Here is a 22680-nt window from a genome sequence, read left to right as displayed (position 1 = left end):
GCTATGGCCGGCGTGCTGCGTTGGTTTTCTCTCCGGCTCCGTCCGGATGCTCTGCATAACAATTGTTAATCCTATCAAGTTGTCAGTGCGCATCGAGTCATGGCTCCTGTAAAGCCTAAGCACAAGTGCCAAACTAATGATATGCCTCTCGCTGTTAAACTAAGCAGCAAAGTGGGCCCGCGCAAATGCCCGGGAAACATCATAATGCGCGTACCATTCTTCACTGAAATTTCATGGTACAAGAAAATGTACATAACACTAAGTGGTTGTTGGATAGCGAAGAATTACCCTCCAGTTTTCTCAAAACCCGTTTTTAGAATATTTTATGAAAAAACAGCTTTTGCGAACAATCTGTTAAGAACTCACTTGTAGAAAATTCTGTTTGGATTTACAGATCCTTAAACGGCGCATGCAGAGAACCACGTTTGCCTACCTTCACGAAAAGACTGGGTGTATGTGATTGCGTTTGCATGCAGGTGGGGCACATTTACCATTCTTAAAAAGTTGCTCCCCACTACTCCCTATTCTTTTAGCATGCACACTGTCCACATCAGCGATGTGCCACGTCATTGCAAGTTGTCCACGTCATCAAATAGATCCCACAATAGAAACGATTTTCTCCCTATCTCTCGGCTAAGCACGGGCCACACAGCCGCGATGGGCGCGTGAAACTGACACAGATAACCAACAGACTAGCGATCCCCGGGCGCAACACTCATTGGCATTTACCCATCCGCTGGTACCCAAGTTAATATCGATCGCTTTCTCTTCGTCTTCACTAACCGACAGTAATTGTAAGGGCATGTACAATGGTTGATAAGATAGTCTTATCTTAAGTCTTGCATGTAATTTAGAGATGACAAAAAAAATGTCTACAATGGGTCATTTTTTAGCCTTATCTTAAATAACTAGCTATTCCTAAAAACGTGGTGAGACATATTGTGCTAAGAGATCATCTTTTGTCTTCTCTTAAATAAGGAAGACAAGTCTTTTTTTATGAGTTCTCTCTCCTCCACCTTATCTTTTATCCTACGTGGCACTACTAAGATAGCACCATTGTACATGCCCTAAAGCGATGTGCTCTTCCACTCCCAAATCACAACAATCCACCGGCGCTTCCTTATCCCGTCTCCGGTGCATCTCCAAGGATCCCTCCGTCTTGATCTCATTCTCATGTGTCTTCTCTGCTAGCGCCGCCGGCTGCCTCGGCTCACATCGCCTCTGCCCTTGCCGGCTCCTATTGCTCGTATTAACACGTCCCTATCGTCCTAACCTCAAATCTGGCGTTCATAGTTCGCCTATCGCCGGGATGGGATCAAGACGGAGGGATCCATGGAGACGCTAGGTCTGCATCTTGCAGTCCGACTGCAAGCACTACTAGCCCTATCTAGGGCTGCTCTACAATCTGATTCCGCTGCCGGTTGCCAAGGTACCCATCTTTCCATTCCAGCGTTGGTCTCCTGGGCTCTCCTCTCTACGTGAGGGAATCAGATTCAGATAGAACGGAACCAGTTTTATTTCTTTTTCTGTGTGTGGATTTTGCAACACAGGAGGCTGCTAATGACAAGCCGATGAGAGGTTGTAGGTGAAACACCTAGATACGAACAGCGGATAGGTAAGTATCTTGAACGATTTTATTTACCAGATTATACCAGTTGTGAGCACCCTTTGATACACATATATCCAGCCAGATGGGCAACGCTCGGTTTTGTTGCACGATAAGTACCTGTTTTGTCTCTGGTTATTTACAATCTATCCCTGTATTACCATATACCTTTTCTAGATTCTATTGTTCTAATCTGTTGTCACCTATATCTGCCATCCGGATCGCTTTCTGACACTTCATATTGCAGCTGTCCAGTGGATGTAAAAGATGATATATCTATTCAAGGATTGAAGAGGTAAATATTTGGAGCTACTATTGATCATTTCTGTGTTTTTTTTGCTGGGCTCATTTATGTTTTTCCATGTTTGTAGAAATAGGAACAGTTTCATAAAAAAATTCAAGACGCAGTTTGCAGAAAATTATGCAAAGAAAGGCACCGTTCAGCTTAAAGAAATATTTACACCTCGAACTTCTTTATGGTTTGAGTTAAATAGTATGTTGAAGTCCAACTCTGATACAACTATTTTTGAACGCAAGCGCTAGAAAATGTGAGCAGCAGAAGTTAAAGAGAGATACCGAGTATCTTACTTTGCTAAGTCAGGCGGGATTTCATTTTAACCATTCGAGATCAATGCTTCATGATCTCTAACCAAGCGACTCAGGAAACTTTAAAAACAGTAATTAGTGTGAGCATAATTAAGTAGGGCCATTATATATCTCAGTGCTACAGAAGAATTTAATCCTGCGCCTGCCATTAGATATCTTCTATTTTCTGTTAGCAGGGAGTGGAATCTACAACGACACATATTTGGCTTATCCACGTTAACTTGATCTGGGAATTGATAAATAAAGTCATAAACCAATGTCTTCTTTGTAGCCTCCACCCTCTAGAGGCGTAAAAATATACAGTCATGAAATTATGTCTCCAGTGCACGCGGATGTTTGCTAGCTGATGATTCCATAGTGATTATATTAAAGTGTTGACCATTGTTATCTCATGACCAATCACAGTGCAAAATACCGTGAGGTGAGCTATTTAATCACAAATTACTTTGGAACATTCTCCGTTGTGTCATTTACTTAATATGTTCTGGTGATACACTTGGACTGTCATCCAAAAATCTGATCTGTTTAACATCATTTAGCTTATTTATAAGTGTTACTACCTGGGCATATGCTTTTGTAGAAAAGCTCATAAGGCATAATTTGTTTTGTATGATTGTATAGGTTAGTAATTTGTCAAACCATTTCACTTGCGGCATGTGAAATCCTTCACTCCCACAACCATGACATGTTTGAATTTCCTTTTGCCAGTATTGCTACATAGTCAATTTGTTTATTTTCATTTGCTTTTACTTAACTGTCATTGTTCTAGAAAAAATGAAATATTACTACCATTGGATGTTTCACTGCATAGATTTATTTATCAAGTTGACTTCAACTTTGTGTGCTAAATTTTTCCGCAGCAACCCGCGGGGTGTCATCTAGTTAGATAAACACACCAGCTACAAACTAGGAACTAGGTTGTTGGAGTTAGGATAAACGCGATTATACAAAAACGACTAATAGTCGTTTTTTCAAAAGCTCACTTTTTGCATGTTACGAGAACCAGTTTTGGATATCTTTGAGTTAGTTAGACAAAACCAAACAGAGTTTTAGTTTGTTACACTGCTAGACGAGTTTAAGACTGTTATATCTTCCAAACGTTTGGATTATATGTATAGATCCGAACGATCCCAATTCGCATGCAAACTTGCTAACAAACCGCATGCAAGATGTGTTAAATGTTTTTTTATTACCAAATGAATTCAGCGTAACCCACTGCATGCACATAAGAATAAAATTAATGACGTCACAAAAGATTCCATTGAAACTCAAAATTCAAAATATTTTGTTGCTCAAACCGTCACTCGGATTGAAAAACTGTTTTCACATAAAAAAATTGTCTTGGTGAGCCCTACGAAACTAGATCCCATGTATATGTTTCGACGACTTATTTTTAGGTAAAAAGGTACCATGCCTAGGGTATGCAAGTTATCACGTCTGTGCTATATAAGTTACCACAATGTTTACATAGGCAAATTTCGGGCATAAAATGACTTATTCCAACTTTCTCCCACGTGCAAATGCACTAAAAGTGCAGGCAAACTAATGTCCTGGTAGATTCTCTTTATTTTGAAATTTCAAAATATTTTGTAGATCAAACCGCATGTTCGATCCAAAATCTGTTTTCACAAAAAAAATCCGCCGTGATGAGACATTCGAAACTAGATACCATGTTGGCATGTTTCTAAGCTTGCTCGTAAAGGGTTGCATTGTCATTTCATTAATTTAGTTCATGCATGCATCTCTTCTCCCACGTTCTCTGTGCTAATCAATGGACAACCTTCTCATAAGTTCAAAAGTTATCGAGGGATTAGGCAGGGCTGTCCCATGTCTCCTTACTTTGTTTGTTATTGCCATTAATGAATTTTTGATATCGCTTAATAAGGCTCTTCAGGCTAACCATTTGCAGGGTATTTCTCTTGGTCCAAACTGCCCCCCTGTTCATTCTCTTCTATTTGCAGATGACTTATTGGTTTGTGGACAGGCTACTCTTCAGGAAGCTCAGACTATGGCTAATCTTATTCATCAATTTTGTGAGCTCTCTGGTCAAACTCCCAACTGGGCCAAATCTGCAATCCTTTTTAGCTCGCATGTTTCTCAAGCTACGATTCAAAGCATTAAGCATTTTTTTTCCTGTTTCTAATCTTGATGCTAATTTCACTCATTTTGGTCATCCACTTGTTCTTCCTGCTAAAAATAGAGTGGCTGCTTACAACTTTGTGTTAGATAAATTTTTAAATAAGCTGCCCTCTTACAAAGCTAATATGCTCTCTCATGCTGCTAGGCTTGAATTGTTTCGATCAGTTTTTTCAGCTATTCCAGTCTATTACTTGGCAAACATCTTGTTTTCTAAGAAATTCATTGCTAAGCTCACAACTGTTATTAGAAATTTTTGGTGGACAGGTGTTAGAGAGACCGACTCAAAGAAAAGTCTCTGCCTTAGGGCATGGAAGGATATTTGTAGTGCTAAGGGAGAAGGTGGCTTGGGCATCAGGAATCTAAAAGCCATTAATGAAAGTCTCATCCTCACAGCTGCTTGGAGGTTAGCCAATGCTCCTTCTTCTCATTTGTACCTTGTGTTAAAGGCTAAGTACTTTCCTGATACTTCAATTTGGAGAGCCACTACTACCCCATCTAAATCTGCTTTCTGGGCCTCTATCTTGAAAATGTTGCCTAAACTACGAGATCATGCTTTTTATCAACTCACTCAAGGTAACATTTCTTTGTGGAGCATGCCTTGGTGTAATCTTTGGTATTCTATTTATGATCATCTTGTTCCACAATAAGCTGGTTTTGTTTACCCGTCTCATGATCATCTTTGGCTTCCTGGTTTGAAAAGCTGGAATCATTCGCTCATATTTTCTCTTTTTCAGCAGCCTTTAGCCTCTCACATTGTTAATACTCAAATTTTAGATGATGATGGTCCAGATTTGTTGTGTTGGGATCTTACCCCAAATGGTATTTGCTCTTCAAAATCTGCTTACAAACTTTGCTTGCAGAAGCTTCATAGTATTCCGAGAAATGCTCCTTTGGACTTGAAAGATTTTCTTAAGTTCATTTGGAAACAAAAAAAATCTGCTCCCTCGAGTTCAAACTTTTGCTTGGAGACTTCTTCGAAGGGCTTTGCCTACGGGTATGAGGGCTGGCTGTTTTTCTATTCATATTGCTAAGACTTGTTGTAGATGTGGCCAGCGGGAAGATGAATTTCATCTTTATTTCCTTTGCAACTTTGCGAGAGTAGCTTGGTTTTCTTCACCCTGGTTTCTTCGCAAGGATGTTCTCACCCAAGGGCACCATACTATGCATTCCATTCTCATTGCGCTTACTCGAATGGGCCATCCTCATGCTTCCATTAAGAATGTTTTAAATTTTTTGTGGTGCCTTTGGAAAGCTAGAAATGATTTTGTTTTTGATAGGAAAAAGCATCTTCCTTATCAAGTTAATATTGCTGCTGCAGCTCTGGACTATGAGCCACTGGTTGATCCTTCTTGTCCCCCTACTAAGAAACCTCACTCTAATGATGTTCATGAAACTCATGTTCTTCCTTTGCAGGGCAAAACGCTTAAGTTTGACTTGTTAATTCCTGGGACTAAAATCTTCTCTGATGCAGCGTTTAGATCATCAAAAATCCCAGGTCTCGCTCAAGGGCAAGTGGGTATAGGTATAGGTGTTTTTATTTGCAAACCTTCGGATCAGGGCGAGCTTAATGTTCAGGTTCAGGCTTCGGCCCCTCCTACCTCTACTCCTTTGCAGGCTGAAGCTGTGGCTCTCTCATGTGCTGCACATCTAGCTTTGAGACTTAATCTTGCTAACTCCACTTTCCTTATGGATTGTTTGTCTTTAGCCTCTTTTGCTGCCTTAAGAAATATTTCAGCCACTCCTTGGAATATTAGGAATGATCTTGCTCATTTTTTCAAAGACACCTCTAATTTGAAATGCTCAAGTGTTTCACATTTCTAGGGAGATAAATGGTATTGCTCACAATCTTGCTCAGCAGGTTTTTAGATCTAATGCTAGCTCTCAAATCTCTTGCTTTGCTCATGCTCATGCCCATCATTCTTGCCCCATGGTTTCTCTTCTTTCTCACTTCCAGATTCAAGGCATAAATCTGCATAATATTCACTGTTATTAGCTCACATTCGCCTTCGGGTAGGATTTTCTCTTTATCTTTTGCAGAAAGCGCTGGCCTCTTTCCCTTTTAATGTTTCTTGCAGGCTTGCATTTTGTACAAGATGAGCTATGGTCATAAGTGTGTGAAATGCAGGTTCAAGAAGTTTGCTGCCAGACTATTTTACTGATGGTGTACTCTCATTCTGTTCAATACCAGCAAGTGGAGGCAACAATTAATCTGTGAGCAGTTCTCTTGCATTTGCCACTTTGGATCAGGAATAAGGACAGTTCCCAATCTTCTGCTTCTCTTCAGCTTCTCTTCAGAGCATCAACACTTCTTCACATTCTGCTCTGGCTGCAGATGGGCTGTTACATCTACTTTTGTGACTGATGGAATGATTTTGCTCTATGCTTTCTAAATTAGCCGTTGATCATCTGGTTGGGTGTTTCCTCAACCTATCTTTGCTTTCTCTTTCAGCTCTACCCCTCTGGCTGTACTTCTCCTTGTTGTCTATCTTCTTGCCGCTGTATTCACTGTTGTACTTAACTTATGAGCTGAAATGAAATTGGGCGCCTATGGGTGCCTTGCTTTGTTCAAAAAAAATGTTGGCATGTTTCGAATACTTTTTTTTCTGGGTCAAAAGTTATCATGCCTGGGACAGTTCTACTATGCGTATATTACCATTTATTTACACACATCATATCGGAGTATGTTTTCAACAAGTTTTTCATGGGGCAAAGTTATCGTGGTGTCTGTACCCCAAGTTATCGGGACTGGAAGCCTATATTATCATGCTATTTACACAAAAAGTTATCAGAGTATGTTTTCAACAACTTTTTTTCATTGGTCAAAGTTATCGTGGTGTTTGTACCTAAGTTATCAGGTCCGGCAACCTATATTACCACATTATTTAACAGATGTTACCGGAGTATATTTTCAACAACTTTTTTCCACGGGTCAAAGTTATCGTGGTGTTTATACCTAAATTATCAAGTCCGGGAATGTATATTATCATGTTATTTACAAACAAGTTGTCGGTGAAATGTATCAGAATGCAATGCTAACCTAGTTGCCGAAAAGAGACATAAAAAGAGGTAAATACACCAAGAGTCATAGAACTTGCACGTGACGGTCAGTTTGGTGCACAAACTTGTAAAATACGTGTTTCTGGTCATCAAACTTGCACAAACGTTCATATACGGTCATATTCCATGTACGCAGACATATCCGTGGCCTATGTGGCATGCCAGCATGGCCAGGGCCCACTGTAAGCCCGCGACGCATGGTAAATCTACATGCTTTTTCTTTATTTACGTATTATGCACCTATTTTTTTAACTTATTAAGCCCCTAAAATAAAATGGAAAAACAAGGGATGGTTCGGTTACAAACTAGGGACGTGCCCCTACTAGGCTCAGGTTAACAACCACCAAACCAATGACCATTCATGTCTAGGTAGCACGAATAATTTTTATATCATATAAACACGGCCGAAAAATCAGTTTTACAAGAAATGTAACCCCAAAAAGGGGAGCACTGTGGCTCGACTATGTGACCTCATGGTCAACGTTACCTAAGATTACCACCGGGCTTAGACAACACAACATATCCAAATGGGATAAATATTTTTCATGTTGTTATTCCTTCTTGTTCTATGTAAGAAAAAAAATTATATTCTGTGTTTGTGATATTTAATAAATGTTTATGTGTTACAAAAAATGGTGTGTGACATTTAAAAAAATGTTTAAACATTGTAAACCAGATTTGTGTAACTAAAAATGATACGTTGCATTTTAAAAATGTTCATGCATTCCAAAAAAACTGGTCATGACATTTTTTAAATGCCTATACAATGTATAAAACTGTTTGTGTAGCTTTAAAATGTTTCGTACCATCCGAAAATGTTAAAAATATAGTTGAAAAAAGTTTCAAAACTTGTATTTGAAAAAATGTTAATCATATGTTTAAAAAGTATTAAGCATATTTTTTAAAATACTCCAAACATAGATGTATACTGGAGTATTTAAAATATATGTGTATCAAAACATAGATGTATACTGGAGTATTTAAAACATCAAAACATATGTGTATCATATGGAGTATATGTTTCAATACACATAAGTTTCAAAACTTGTATTTGAAAAAAATGTTAATCTGGACGTGTTGTGTTGATTAACATTTTTTTCAAATACAAGTTTTTGAAACTTTTTAAAATGCCGCGTACCTTTTTTTGTAACACATAAATATATTTTGAATGTCATAAACACAAGAATATAAATTGTTTTCTTACATCTGGACGTGTTGTGTTGTCGGTGGTAATGTTAGTTAACCTTGACCACAATGTCACATGGTCGAGCCATGGTGCTCACTTTTTCCGTGTTACATCTCTTGTAAAATTTATTTTCAGCCAATGTTTAAATGATACAGAAATTAGTCATGCTATATAGACATGAATGATCAGCAGACTAGTGGTTGTCCACGTGAGACTACTAGGGCACGTTGCAGCTTCAAAACCCCACATCGTTTGTTTTTCCATTTTATTTTTAGGGGCTTAATACGAAAATAAAAAAGGCAAAGGCTTCTCTACAGATCTACATGCTACAGCGGATGACAGTGGGCCCTGGCCACACTGGAATGCCACATAGGCCATGGATATGTCCGTGTACATGAGATGTGATCGTATATGAACGCTCGTGCAAGTTTGATGACCAGAAACAAGTATTTTACAAGTTTGTGCACCAAACTGACCATCGCATGCAAGTTCTATGACTTCGGGTGTATTTACCTCACATAAAAACATATAAATGTAGGTCTCTAGCGGTACAGAGATAAAGAAAACCAGAGAAAAAAAATCACAAGGGCCATGTGATGGACACTAGAGCAATCATTGGTGACAAATACTGATATCCCGCTAGCTGAGGTATTGTAGCACCAGGGATCGAATCCCATTCACGCACTTTCATTTTTCTGAACCTTGTGAGGGATTGGACCCACAGGAATTGGTCAGCCAGCGGCGCAAATCAAGCAGCCCATACGCGCACGAGAAGGCCAACTGCCCCAGCATGCCTAGCGTGAGACTCGCCGCTAGCATTAACTAACCACGATTTAAAAACGCGCCGTCGGATCAGCAAAACGGACGGAGATCAGATCGTTCGGACCTATTGCGATAATCAGAACGTTTGGTAATTACAAATTTCCCTAACCGCACCCTTAAAAATAGTGGAGTATTCAGTGGAGTAAACTCTTAGTGCTAAACCCTTTATGGAGTATATTTTATCCGGAAAAATGTGGAGTATATTTACTCCTCAAAATTTTGACCGGACCTAGCCGATCCCCTATATTTAACGAAGTAATTTTTTGTTTTTTTTTTCTAAACTTTGCAATTGCAGTATGCATTGCAACTATATTTTAGTACACATATAGAAACTGAACGTAAATTTGACTGTCCAAGCAAATCATAAGTTTTGGCCTGCACTTGTCTCTCCATATACATTTCTTTGGAGTTTGAACCAGTCATCATATCTCTCAACGGCTTTTGCAATGGTCAGAAAAATACTTTGTGTGCATCTGAAAGCGTCGGCGAAAGTACTTCTCCGGATAGGTTGGCTTTGGGTCAAAGTAGTCTCTCATGATCTTGGCATGACCCTCGGCTCTATCACGATTGATGTGTATGCGGCCAAACTGTGATCCTCTCCTAGGCCGCCGAACATCATCATTGAAAATCATGCCTAAAACGGTGTCAAAGTGATCGTCGTCTTCTTCCTCTTCAGATGACAATGAGTCCTCCAAGACCATCTCCCTTAACCTCTTCATCTACAATTCAAACGGCTCAGTTCAAAAACAAATGAATAAAAAAACTCACCTAGGCAATTCGTCGAACACTTGCGGTGGGATGGTGGTGCACCGGCCGGCCGGTGTCGTTTAGACCAAACCGGAGGGTGGCAACGTGAGCGAATGACCTGCAGTGTGCAAGCTAGATGAGATGCGGCGACCGGCAGAAAAAGAAGAAGTTGCGAAGCAATCCGATGAATCAACAATGGCGACGGGGACGGCGTTTCACCTTGATTCCGGCGACGGCGACGGGGCCGAACGGGCTCAACGTCGGGCAGAAGGGCGGCGGGGGAAAAGAGAGGCACCAAGGTAGCGGCGGGGCTGGCGGGCAGTCGTAGGGAGGCGCGCCAGCGAAGATGTAGGGGCCGGGGAGGGGGGGGGGGGAGGGGGCGCGAGGGAGAGGCGCGACTTTGACTCGCCGCCGAGCGATGTTGTATATTTAGGGAGAAGTTTGGGGCCGGAGTATAACTTTTACTCCCTTACGGCCAATTGGGGATCGGTTAGGTGCGCGTTAGAGGAGTAAAACCGACTTTTTACTCGTCTAACGCCGAATAGGGGATCGGTTAGAAATGCCCTAAGAAATTTGTATTAATATAAGTGCACATATAGTCTATTATTGTAGCTGGTCTACTATGAATGATTTCGGTGCTCAAGAAAAGTTATATTATGTGCAAATTATTTGTTAGTTAAAGACCAATTTGTTTCATTTCCATATAAAAATAAACATTTCTTATTTCTGGAAAAATAAAGTTAGTGGAATATATATTCTTCTTGATAAATGATGAATTTTATTGATTTATATATAATGAAGACGATACAAGCAAAATGAGCCCACACCGGCTTCTGCATAGTTAGGATGCACACAGGCATCACCAATGCGCGTGCGCACACACACAAAACACGCTGGCAAGTAGCAAAATCATATAAAATTAGAGCTATGTGTCATATAAAATGCATTGTGAAATTACCTGGTTGGAGATCCTAGTGTAGCCTTCAAGTACTCTTGACGCGTAAGATGCTTCTGTCGGGCTTCCTTTTTTCAAACTTTATCTTGACTTGTTTCGTGTGATACTTGACCATGCATGTCGTGGAAAAGATTCTTGGCAATATTTTCTAAGACCGAATTTACGTGATTTTGCTCATCTTCGGCACAAGTAAAGAAACCCTATACTCATGCATACATGTGCAGAGGGTGTCATGAGTACAATTTTTTTAAGCTTTTGGTATTGAGCTTGTGGTGTTCCAACAGAAGAAATCGTTGACCACCCGCATGGCGGGCATACACCCTCTTTCTTCTATCTGGGGAATCCTTTGAGTGCTTATAGTGCTCCCATGACCAGGCTGTTTCTGTGGTATCGTTCATGCCAAGGTAATGTAACTTACATAGGAGGCCAATGATGATGCTCGACAGGTGTGGCGGAAGGATGTCTACAACATGTGTGAAGCTCGTGTACAATGGAAAGCCAAGTCATTCTGTACTTGACGGAATATTCTAGGTGCGGAATCAAGTAATTTGTAAGAGTCAAGCTAACAACATGCACGGAAAGGCCCACACAACACACTTTTGTCGTCATAGCACCTCATGGTTTGCATCGGCCGCCACTTGTGAGGGAACATCCCCAACCTGCGGATCTTGACGAACAACCATCTTCCTTCGCCTCCATATCCTCCTCCTATGATGAAAGCGCAGATGTCTCCAAGCTCATGACAGGCAGGTGCAACACTTGGGACGTGTCAATGACGAGGAGCAGGTCCGTGCGTGGCCTCACCCAGTCTCTATGGTTGTTGCACGCAATGCCGTCGTCGTTGACTAGGAGGGCAATCGACGTCGGGGGTTGTAGAGGACAAATACGGGGCGACGTCCCAGAATGTGGTGACAAGGAGAAGAGCTTACTTCGCCCCTCCCGTGGGCATCACCTTTGAGAGGAGAAAGGAAGGAAGTGGTTCCACTGCCTCCTGAACCCCTCGGCTCATCTTGATGTTTTGGCAAAAGTGTGCCAAAAAACAATGACAATGAAAACATGGGCAAATCATCAAATTCTTGGCTTTGGTGGTTACTTCTGAAGTGGAGGTCATCTTAGAGAAAGACCCAAACAAGAACAAAAAATTCAGTCCGAAACCTTCTTCTTCCTCCTCTGAACCCCTCGCTCGCTCGCTCACTAGCTGAAGGTCTGAACTCCTCGACCATCGGTACTACAAGTAGCTGTCATATAGGCGGGTTGGTGCTCTCTCCCTTGCGCTCCCGGCTTCTCCATCGCCGTCCGCCTCCACCGGGATCTGCCGACGGAATGGAGGCGTCAGACGACACCAGTTCCCTCCAGGCGGCGATTCGATGGCTGCTGCACACCATCCTTCCGAGCCTCAGCAAGCTGGACGGGTGGATCCGCCACGCAGGGCTCGGCAGCGAGGTGGAGAGGCTCAGGGATGAGATCGACCAAGTCGACGGCAACGTCTCCGCCGTGAACGCCAGGTCTGATATCCGAAACAGGTCGCTGGCCAGATCCCTTTCAGCCCTCAAGGAGCTGCTCTACGACGCCGACGACGTGGTCGACGAGCTCGACTGCTACAGGATCCAGCGCCAGCTCCACGCCCACGGAGGTACATGCGTGCCTGAACATCCGTCCTCCAAGCACGCCACCTGTTTGTGTTAATTACCACTTGCGTTTTCTTTGGGTCGACTCGAGCACCACCATACTAATTTCCAGTACATGACTTCCTCTGGTGCAGGCCCATGGCATTGGCACCATCCCAACCAAATTGACGGACCAAGTAACCAGCTGCCAAGTTCTTCAAGGTAACTAAATGCTTTATTTATACCTTGCACATTTATAAGGCTCTGTTTCTATACATCTGCGTAAACAGCCCAATGTGATTCTAATAGCCAATCCACTGCACTTTTTTTTTGTCACAGGACCAGTGACTCCACTCAAAATGCAACTGCTGATAATTCATCCAGAAGAAAAAGGAGAAGGGGTGATGATTCAACAGACATCACCGCAGCCAACACAGGCCCTTGGAGCAAGGACCAAATTTCTGAAAGGATACAAGACATAACTGGTCAGCTGCGAGATATCCGAGGGAACGCGCGACGTGTTCTCAAGATGCTTGGGCCAGGGTCTCGTGCAGGTCCAAATCACTGCCAGAGTACAACCACCGCGGACCCACGCCGAGGGGCATCATCAAGTCTTGTTCAAGGGAAAGTGTATGGGAGAGCTGAAGAGAAGAGTTACATCATAGAGTTGATAAAAGCACGCAAATCAGATGCCGGGGTGACTGTTCTGCCAATTGTAGGCATTGCAGGGGTTGGGAAGACAACTCTGGCACAACTTGTATACAATGATCAAGACTTGGAGAGTCAGTTTGACCTCCGCATATGGATCTGGGTGTCTAGCAGCTTCGATGAAACTAGAGTCACAAGAGAGATGTTAGATTTTGTGTCCCTGGGAGCGCATGGAGGCAAATGCAGGTTTCCCAAGCTTCCGGAAGTCTTGAAGGATCATGTTAAATCAAAGAGGGTTCTGCTTATTTTGGATGATATTTGGGATGACATAAGTGATTGCCAATGGAACAATCTATTAGCACCGTTTAAGCCTAACAATGCAAAGGGCAGCATGATACTCGTGACAACTAGAATACCATCTCTTGCCAAAAAACGAGGTACAACTGGACCGATTAACTTAGATGGTTTGAAAATTGATGATTTCTGGCTAATGTTTAAAGCGTGTGCATTTGGTGATGAGAACTATGAAGAGCAAGTTAGTCTGGGTGAGCTTGGACAGCAGATAGCAAAAAGGTTACAGGGAAACCCATTAGCTGCAGAAACTGCAGGGACACTGTTAAGAGAGCATCTTACCATTGATCATTGGAGTAATATTCTGAAGAACCAATATTGGAAATCTTACAACTCAGTAGTGGCATCATGTCTGCTTTGAAGCTTTGCTATGATCAGCTGCCCTACAATTTACAGCAATGCTTCTCTTACTGCTCCATATTCCCCTGCAATTATCATTTTCTTGCTGAGGAGCTGGTACGTATGTGGATTTCACAGGGATTTGTGAAGTGTAACCATTCAAATATGATACAGGAAGAAGGGTGGCGCTATCTGTGTGACTTGGTAAACCTGGGTTTCTTCGAGCAAGTTGAAAGAAAAGAACTCCCTTCTGGCCATACTCAAACTTGCTTTGCTATGTCTATTCTTATGCATGATTTGGCTAGGGTAGTTTCAGAAACAGAGTGTGCAGCTATGGATGGTCTGCAGTACAATGAAATATTGCCAACCATACATCATTTGTCTATAGTAATGGATGGTCAGACTGGGAACATACCTTGTCGTGAAAAGTTTGAAGAAAAAATACAGAGCATATTTACATCAGTGGCAAAACTAAGGACATTTGTGTTGATTGGGCAGTATGAACCTTCCTTCTTCGAAGAAGTTTTCCGAAAGGCATATAATTTGCGTGTATTGCAAATTTCTGCAACATCTGCTGATTTCCATTCATTCCGGTATAGTTTGGTGAATCTTATACATCTTAGATATCTAAAGCTCGATGGTCATGGTGAGCAGGGGAGCTGCTCGCCTCAAGTTCATTTGTATGATAATTCTGCTGTTCAGGATAATGCTACTTTCCTTGCCTGGCAGAATGTGTGTCTAGAGAATTGCAGAGAAAAGCAAGCAGTTCTATCTCTGGAAAACCTTCCATTCCTTACAACATTGAAGTTAACCAACATGTGGGGAGTAAGAGAAGTACTGATTCCGTCAGTGGAGGAGCTAGTTTTAGTTAACATGTCTGGGTTGGAGAGATGTTCCTGCACTTCCTTGGGGAATCTGGTCTCTAGTTTAAGGGTACTGGAGATCCGGAAGTGCAGTGCACTTAGGGTGTTTGATCTGTTCGAGAAAGCTCACAGCTCGGAAACTCAGCTTAAGCCATTGGATTCTCTACAGCTGCATTCCTGCACGTCTCTGGAAGATTTGAGAATTGAAGACTGTGGAGGGATCATCGCAATAGAGGGCCTTCACCTCATGAAACTCAGGCATTTGAATGTATGCAAAAAATCAATTTTTCGTGGTATATCAGGGAAGGGCTATCACCTAGGATCTCAACTGGATCTATTTATAATTAGTGACTTGTCCCTCCTTACCACATCAATCTGCAAGGGGCTCACCTGTCTCCAGAGCCTAATAATTCAAAATTTAAAGTGCAAGGCCACGAGATTAACAGATGATCAAGAGAGCGCGCTTCTGCTCCACAAGTCCCTGCAAGAGCTAGTGTTTGGCGATTGTGAGTACCTCGTGCATCTTCCTGCAGGACTGCACAGCCTTCCTGCCCTCAAGATATTGAAGATCAGAAGCTGTAGCAGCATATTAAGGCTTCTGAAGGAGGAACTCCCGCCTTCGCTGGTGGAACTGGAAATCGACTATTGCAGCCTTGAGTTGGCAAAACAATGCAGATTGCTAGCAACAAGCAAGCTAAATGTCATAATTTATGAGGACTATGACCAAGAAGAAACCGATACTTCCAGCAACTAGCGTATCTGTATCGGATACCATATCCGATACTGATTCTTCCCGGATACGTCCCTGATACCTCTCAGGCTTTCGTAGTGCCGGATGCTATTGGTTCTTCCTTTTGTTGGAATCATGGATTAGAAGATACTCCCTCTGTACCATAATATTTGTTGTTTTAGCAGCTCAATTTATCAGGTTGCTTTGTAAGGTATTCTTCTGCCATTTATCAGGTTGGAATTGTAAGCAGTTGTATCATTGTATGGTACGCTCAGCCCAACTGTGTTTCAAGAAAAGAAAAGAGAAGCTAAATGTATATTCCTTCTGTTATGATATATAACACTTGGCTCTAGACTATGCACAGATTTGAGTTCCCTTCAAAATCACATCATCATGCTGTCAAGTTGGTGATTACGGTGTCTCTTAATCTTAATTTTAGTCTCAACCTGTTTGGATTTCAGAAAGCAAAACCAGGAGTCATGCTTCCATGTACAAGTTACTACTATCTCTGTGCCATATCAACCAAAGCGTTGGATGGTAAACCTGCCTGTTTCATTGTTTCTTATTTATTCATATGATGTTGTGAGCTCAGAAAGATGATTATTTTCCATTGCCATAGATGTGTTCTGCTGATCGTTCACAAGTTGACCAGAAGAAGCCAGTCCAAAAACTCTCTTGCGACGACGCCATGCACAAATGGTAGGCGGAGCAGATCCATAGGCCCGGACAGATGGAATTCACATTTGCTTCTTCAGAAATCAGGATGGTCAGTGGTTGAGAAAAAAAAACAGGATGCACAATGGTTTGAAAAAGAAAAGAAAATAAATCAGGATCGACTCACCGGTACACAGAACACTCATCTCCATCTGTCATATATTCAGGATGATATTTGTTGTTCCGTCTTTGATTGTTGTAGTTTTCTTTTGTGATCTGACCAGGGTGTGAACAATGGCAATGGCACATTCTGAGGAGTTCAAAGGTGTGTTGCTCATACTAGAACATGAACTGCTCCCTCCGATACAAATTAATTGTCGCAGCTTTAGTACTTTTAGTACAATTTTGTACTAAACCTGCGACAATTAATATGGATCAGAGGGAGTACATTATTTTGTAAAAACACCAAATAATTCATTTTCAGAAGTCAGAATCTAAGCATAAAACAATGAAAAGAGCACGGCGATAAAATTCAACAAGCATTAACCATTTAAACAACAAAAAGACTATTAATTGTCTCAGCGAAATTAGTTGATGTTCTTTGTCGTTGACATCAAAAGAACAAAAAAACTTCTATGCCTCAGTGATATGTATAATGGAGCTCCTCTACAAACTCTGTAAAATTTCTTGCATTTACAGCGCTACGTGTTGTTCCAACCAACACTGCTGCTGTAAAGATACACTCCAAAAATAACAGTCTCTTATTTTACATGGAACAGAAATGCAACCTTCTTCAGTAGGAGAAGGAAAAGCACATCGCAGGGCTTTGTGGTGGTCCAGAACCACATGGGAAGGCCAGGCGTTCGGATCAGGTTCGGATTAACTGCAAGTGCCAACGTTCAGGTTGTCCGTGCTGCGATGGATTTGGGAGGAAAGATGCTTCAGCAAAAGTAGCGGCCATCAGTAAGTATGTTTTATCATTTTTTATGGCTCCATTCGGGTTCGGTTTGGGTTGCTGCATCATTAAGCAGGGGAATCAGCCTTAACCAGATGGGTCGCTATCCTTTGCCTTTGGCTCCACAGCAACTAAATTGTTCGGGTTCGGTTCGGATCGACATAGTAGATAGATAAATTCAGTTGTTTCGTGCGTGCGGATGGCGACAGATTTGGTTTGTCAGTGTAAGGCGACTGCATCGCTCGGGTTCAATTCGGGTCAGGTTGCTGCGTCATGATTGTTAGCGATCGTGTGTACTCCATGTATAGAGGAGTGGGGTTAGTGGTTAGTGCTGCCCTATTCCTACGGCTGGTTCTCGTTTGGTTCAGTTGAGCTGTGTAACTACATATACGTGTAATCTTTGTATCAATGAAATCAAGGGTTGCACAAAACCTCTCTCTCCTACCCTCGCTCTGGTTCTGACAATGATGTAGGGACCCAGCATTGACCAGTCGGGCTCATGCCTTCCCAGCACTGCTAATGTCCCTATAGATCGACCATGTGTATATAATATAAGTAGCCCTTGAAGTGGCTGCAAAGGTACAGGCTTCCTGCACCATTCTCCAAGACAAAAAATCTCAAATCTGCTGTTGTATCCATCCTTCCTCTTTACTGCGTGGTGGCATTTGGGGGCTTTGTCGTCCTGAGGAAGGTGAAATAGCTAAAACAATCAGCAAAGAAAGAACAAGTATGTTACACGCCATGTGACGACCCTACTGACAGGGATGAATGAATCCTTCTTCAAAAATTGAACTCGGAAACTTTTCTCAAGAAGGACAAAACTAACTAGATCATCTTTAATCAGCGTATGAGCAGCGGAAAATAATTGAACTATCAATTTTGAGAAAAATCATCAAACAAGAAGTCACTTATGAATAAAATGGTCACTTGGTTGATTTTTCTAAGTAGCTAAACAAGTCCATTTTTTTCTGCAGATCAGACAATCAGTGAGAAGATCAAGAATTACACAATAGATTCAAGGACTATAGAAATATAGTTAATATTTCCGTATTATATGGAATATAATAGATAATGATTAACTGAGATACATGATTCAAACAGCTAGACATACATGAGTCAAGGATACAATCAGTTCTCTGGACTCATGTATTTCAATTTCATTGAGCTGTTTGAAAACAGAGCAATACATGAGCTGTTTGTAATTCAATGGTGAAAGCACTACTGAGACTGCTTTTGGTAACTCCATAATACACACACATCTTCCTTGCACAATAGAAGGATAGAAACATCATCATGATTCAAGAATAATAGCAGCAAAACATGAAAACCATTCACAAGAAATAGCACAAAGAATTATATGGCATCACAAACATCATGATTCAAGAATAATAGGAGCAAAACATGAAAACAATTCACAAGCCATCACAGAACTTAGAACCCGAGTGAAACCGATCGGGTTCGCTCCTTGATTCCAGTGGCAACTAATTAAGTATCATGCACGCACGGCTTGACCTGGTTGGTGGCTTTGTCACACATGGCATGGGGACACAGCTTCTACTTTTCATCAATGCACCTTTCCTCCATCTATTATGATGCTTCACCACTTGAATCCGAACCGAACCCGAAGACCATTATGCAGGCCTATCTGCTGAACAGGGCTGTCAACTTTCGGGTTTTCGGTTCGGTTCGGAACTTCGGATCGGATCGGGTTGCTGCAGCATGGACCATCTTGCTGGGCTCGTCACCTCTCTCTCTCTCTGCCTTCGCAGCACTGCGAAATGTCCATTCAGACCGGCCATGTGCATGTGTATAAAACTATAAATAGCGCCTCAACCTGAACCTGCAAAAGCGCCATTCTCTTCTCCAAGCTCTCAAAGCCCCAACCTGAACCACTCTCTGTTGTGCCGCCTCACCACGCGCAGCTCTACGGAAAGGTCAGCCATGGACATCATCTTCACCATTCTGGCCTCCATTGCTGCCGCGTGCTCCGACAGGAAGAACCTGCCCAAGGCGCTCATCTCCGGCGGGATCTTCAAGGCCGCGGCGGCGCTGTGCCTCGTCTTCTTCCATGGCCCAGGAGGCGTGTTCCTCCACCACGGGAAGGGCGCCTACTACCTCTACTACGGAATCCTCGTCACCATTGCCGTCTTTGGGCTCATGGAGGCGTCCGTGGGATGTTGGGTTTCTGGGAGGCTGGAAGACCGGCACGCCGCCGGGAAGGCGGTCCTCTGCGTGTCCATCCTTCCTCTTGTCTGCGTGGCGGCGTTTGGCGGCTTCGTCGTTCTGAGGAAGATGAACTAGATAGGTAGCTGAGCTGGTTGTGCCATCGGAATACATCATGTATATGAATGTCACATGTGTTATTTTGGCAAAGTTGGTGCAAGAATAATCAGTGCAGTGGTGTTGTGTGACATCTATCATTTGATCTCATTTGATCAAAAGAGAAATGGACTTCTCTAATATCTTTTGATCGATTATTCTAAGTAGCTAGACAAGTCCATTTCTCTGAATATCAGAAAATCTTGTTAATTTATTCAGATTCTATAGAATAGAATAGATATTGATTAACTGAGATTTTGCTAAATGATTCAATCAGCTGGACATTCATGAGTCAAGAATACAATCAGTTTTCTGGACTCATGTAATTTCAATTTTCCTTAAGCTGTTTGAAAACAGAGCAAATAACTGAGAATCAGAGGCAACCAACCAACGAGTAACGATTCAATGGTGAAAGCACCACTGAGACTGGTTTTGCAAAATACTTAAGGATTTACTGGCATAGCTAATTCGCACAGTCGAATGATATCAGTATACCAGGCAATAAGAGCAAAACATGAAAACTGTTCACAAGAAATAGCACAAAGCTGATTCATACATCACAAACATCATCTTGATTCAAGAATAATAATAGCAAAACAACAAAACCATTCACAAACCATCACAGAGTTCCGAACCCGAACCGAACCCGATCGGGTTCACTCCTAGATCCCCGAGGTAATTAAGTATCATGCACTAACCATGGTGGCTTTGTCACACATAGCATGGGGACACAGCTTGTCCTTTTCGTCAATGCACCTTTTATCTATCTGCGATGCCCCACCACTTGAATCCGAACCGAACCTGAAGGACACCACGCAGGCCTATTGTCTGGACAGACTGATTATTTATAAAATGCTAAGCATACTTAGCCCTGCAATCATCACTAGTCATCAGAGTCAGAAATGTCCTTTCGATAGTAATATCAACATAGTGTTATTCCATTTAAACTGAACCCATTTTTTCCGATTCTCTATTTTTTCTGTAGCTCATTCAATGTATAAGGGAAACTTTAAAAATTCTGAAATTACTATTAGCAAACTGAATGTGCATTGGACGGCTGCTGTTGTTTGTGCATTAAGCCCAAAATCCTGACAAGTAAATTCTTTGGCTTGTGTATCAGTGCCTTGTATGAGATAGTATTGAGCTTGGATAATAGTTTCTGTTGTCAGGCATGTACGGTGGAATCAAAAAACTTCACTGGTGTTTTATACTGTCCAACCCGAACAGAAGATTTGTAAACACGAACCGAACCCGAAAGGAAACCCCGCATGGTCAATCCCCTGCTCAGCTGCTCTAATTTCTCACTTTGCCGTTTAGATTAAGACATAGATGTGACGCGTTGACCTAACCCATGAATTCAACCTGGACCCGACCCGAACATCTCATTTCTTGAGTTAAGTTATTTGTGGGATGTTAAACAGGGTTGTGGGCAAATTAGACTCTAGAATGGGAAAATCCAAATCCTGTTTACCAAAGTGATAAATAGGTAGGGTCAAATGTGATATCAGTACATTTTAGAGAACAGAGTACAGACCCTTGTTGCATTTTGTAATGCTAATATTTGACCTGCGCTTTGCTTAAAAAGACTGGCTGGCCGGTAACAGAGATGTTTGGGGCTCAAGGACTAAGTAAGCTTAGGTTCTCAGCACGGCAGAGGGCGATGGCGACGGCAACTGCACCGATCGGGTTCGTTCGGTTCGGGTTGCTTCAGCTGCCAACGAAATTCTGCGGCAGCTTCCAGCGTGGAAGCAGAACTTGCTGACCACATACTTTTCATCCTCTGTCTTTTCGCCACATCGCTGCCAATGGCCTGCCATTCGGGTTCTCCTCGATCGGGTTAACTGGGTTGTCACTGTCCATGCCGTTCTCTATAAATACCCATGCCCTCAACTTGAAGGCTGTGCTCTTCCATTCTGCAAGACCAAAGAAGCTCGCTCAAGCAAAACCACCTCTCCACCATGGCCATCCTCAGCGACATTGTGGGCCTCATCTCCGGCGCTTTCTCCGAGCGGAAGAACCTCCCGCGGTCGCTCATCTCCTGCGGCGTTCTCAAGGCCGCAGCGGCGCTCTGCCTCCTCCTGTTCAGGGCGCCCGGGGGCATCTTCCTCCACCACGGCAGGGGGCTTCTCTACCTCTACTTCGCCGTCCTCATCGTCGTGGTGGTCTTCGGGATCGTGGAGGCGTGGGTCGGCGTCTGGGTGTCCAGCGAGCTGGACGGCCGGCACGCTGTCGGGAAGACGGTGCTTTGGCTGTCCATCCTCCCTCTCGTCTTCGTGGCTGCGCTTGGGGGCTTCAGCATTCTGTATAGAGTGTGAACTGTGTGTGATTCCTCGTGTAATCTTAATTAGGGTGTCGTCCGATGAGCTTTGGTTATTCATTACAACGATCTACTGATTGTCCGTGAGCTTTAGTTATTTTAGTATGATATTGGTTCAGATGTGGCTTTCGATCGATGTGAAATAGTAGTAATTATGTCTTAAAGAGTAATGAAGTAATTAATCTGGTTAATTTACCGTGCAAGATCCTATATTTTGTGTTCACGATTCATTTTGGTCAACTTTTGTTATTCGCTGCTCAATCGAAATCATTTCCAAAAGCAGATGAACAATTTTCTTTGAGATTATAAAACCGAACCCGAAGACTTTATGCAGGCCTATCGGCTGGACAGCGACATACTAATTAATTACCCGTAGAATGCTAATCATACTTAGCACTGCAGTCATCAATCTGCACATTTTCATGAAGGACATACTAATTGTACTGTTATTTCATTCAAACTGCACATTTTCCTTGTCTTGTACAGTAGAGAATTAGTGATGAATACTCGGTTGCCTAGTTTTTTGCTAGCTCACTCCGTGTGTAAGGGGAATTTAAACAATTCTGAAATTGCTAATTAATTACTGTTGTTTGTGCATTAAGCCCAAAAATGCTGAGAAGTAAATCCATTGGCTTGGGTATCTTCAGTGCCTTGTTTTTTAGATAGTATGGGAGCTTAGAAACAACTTCATAAGGACCAACCTGAACAGAAGAGTGGCAAACACGAACCGAACCCGAGAGGAAACCCCGCGTGGTCAATTCCTGCTCTAATTGCCCATT

General features: G+C 42.4%; 1 protein-coding gene across 1 annotated transcript; it reads left to right on the top strand.

Annotated features, from left to right (window-relative positions):
• Positions 1-12232: 12232 nt before the first annotated feature.
• Positions 12233-16013, top strand: LOC109758923 (uncharacterized). The gene is made up of 5 exons (XM_073502660.1): positions 12233-12751; positions 12881-12947; positions 13065-13946; positions 14103-14180; positions 14369-16013. The coding sequence occupies exons 1-5, from the start codon at positions 12442-12444 to the stop codon at positions 15678-15680; spliced, it is 2649 nt and encodes an 882-aa protein (XP_073358761.1). The 5' UTR covers positions 12233-12441; the 3' UTR covers positions 15681-16013.
• Positions 16014-22680: the final 6667 nt, after the last annotated feature.

The sequence above is a fragment of the Aegilops tauschii genome, chromosome 6, assembly GCF_002575655.3.
Source record: "Aegilops tauschii subsp. strangulata cultivar AL8/78 chromosome 6, Aet v6.0, whole genome shotgun sequence".
Taxonomy (NCBI): Eukaryota; Viridiplantae; Streptophyta; class Magnoliopsida; order Poales; family Poaceae; genus Aegilops; species Aegilops tauschii.
The sequence above is the reverse complement of the archived record's forward strand: the minus strand, read 5'-3'. Positions and strand labels throughout refer to the sequence as shown.

What these genes read in the sequence shown, in the direction of transcription:
- LOC109758923 (XM_073502660.1), top strand. Translation starts at nt 12,442, where the DNA reads ATGGAGGCGTCAGACGACACCAGTTCCCTCCAGGCGGCGATTCGATGG. An exon ending in GGACAGCAGATAGCAAAAAG is followed by an intron (nt 13,947 to 14,102) that starts GTTACAGGGAAA and finishes TGCTATGATCAG; the next exon opens with CTGCCCTACAATTTACAGCA. An exon ending in ATTTTCTTGCTGAGGAGCTG is followed by an intron (nt 14,181 to 14,368) that starts GTACGTATGTGG and finishes TGATTTGGCTAG; the next exon opens with GGTAGTTTCAGAAACAGAGT.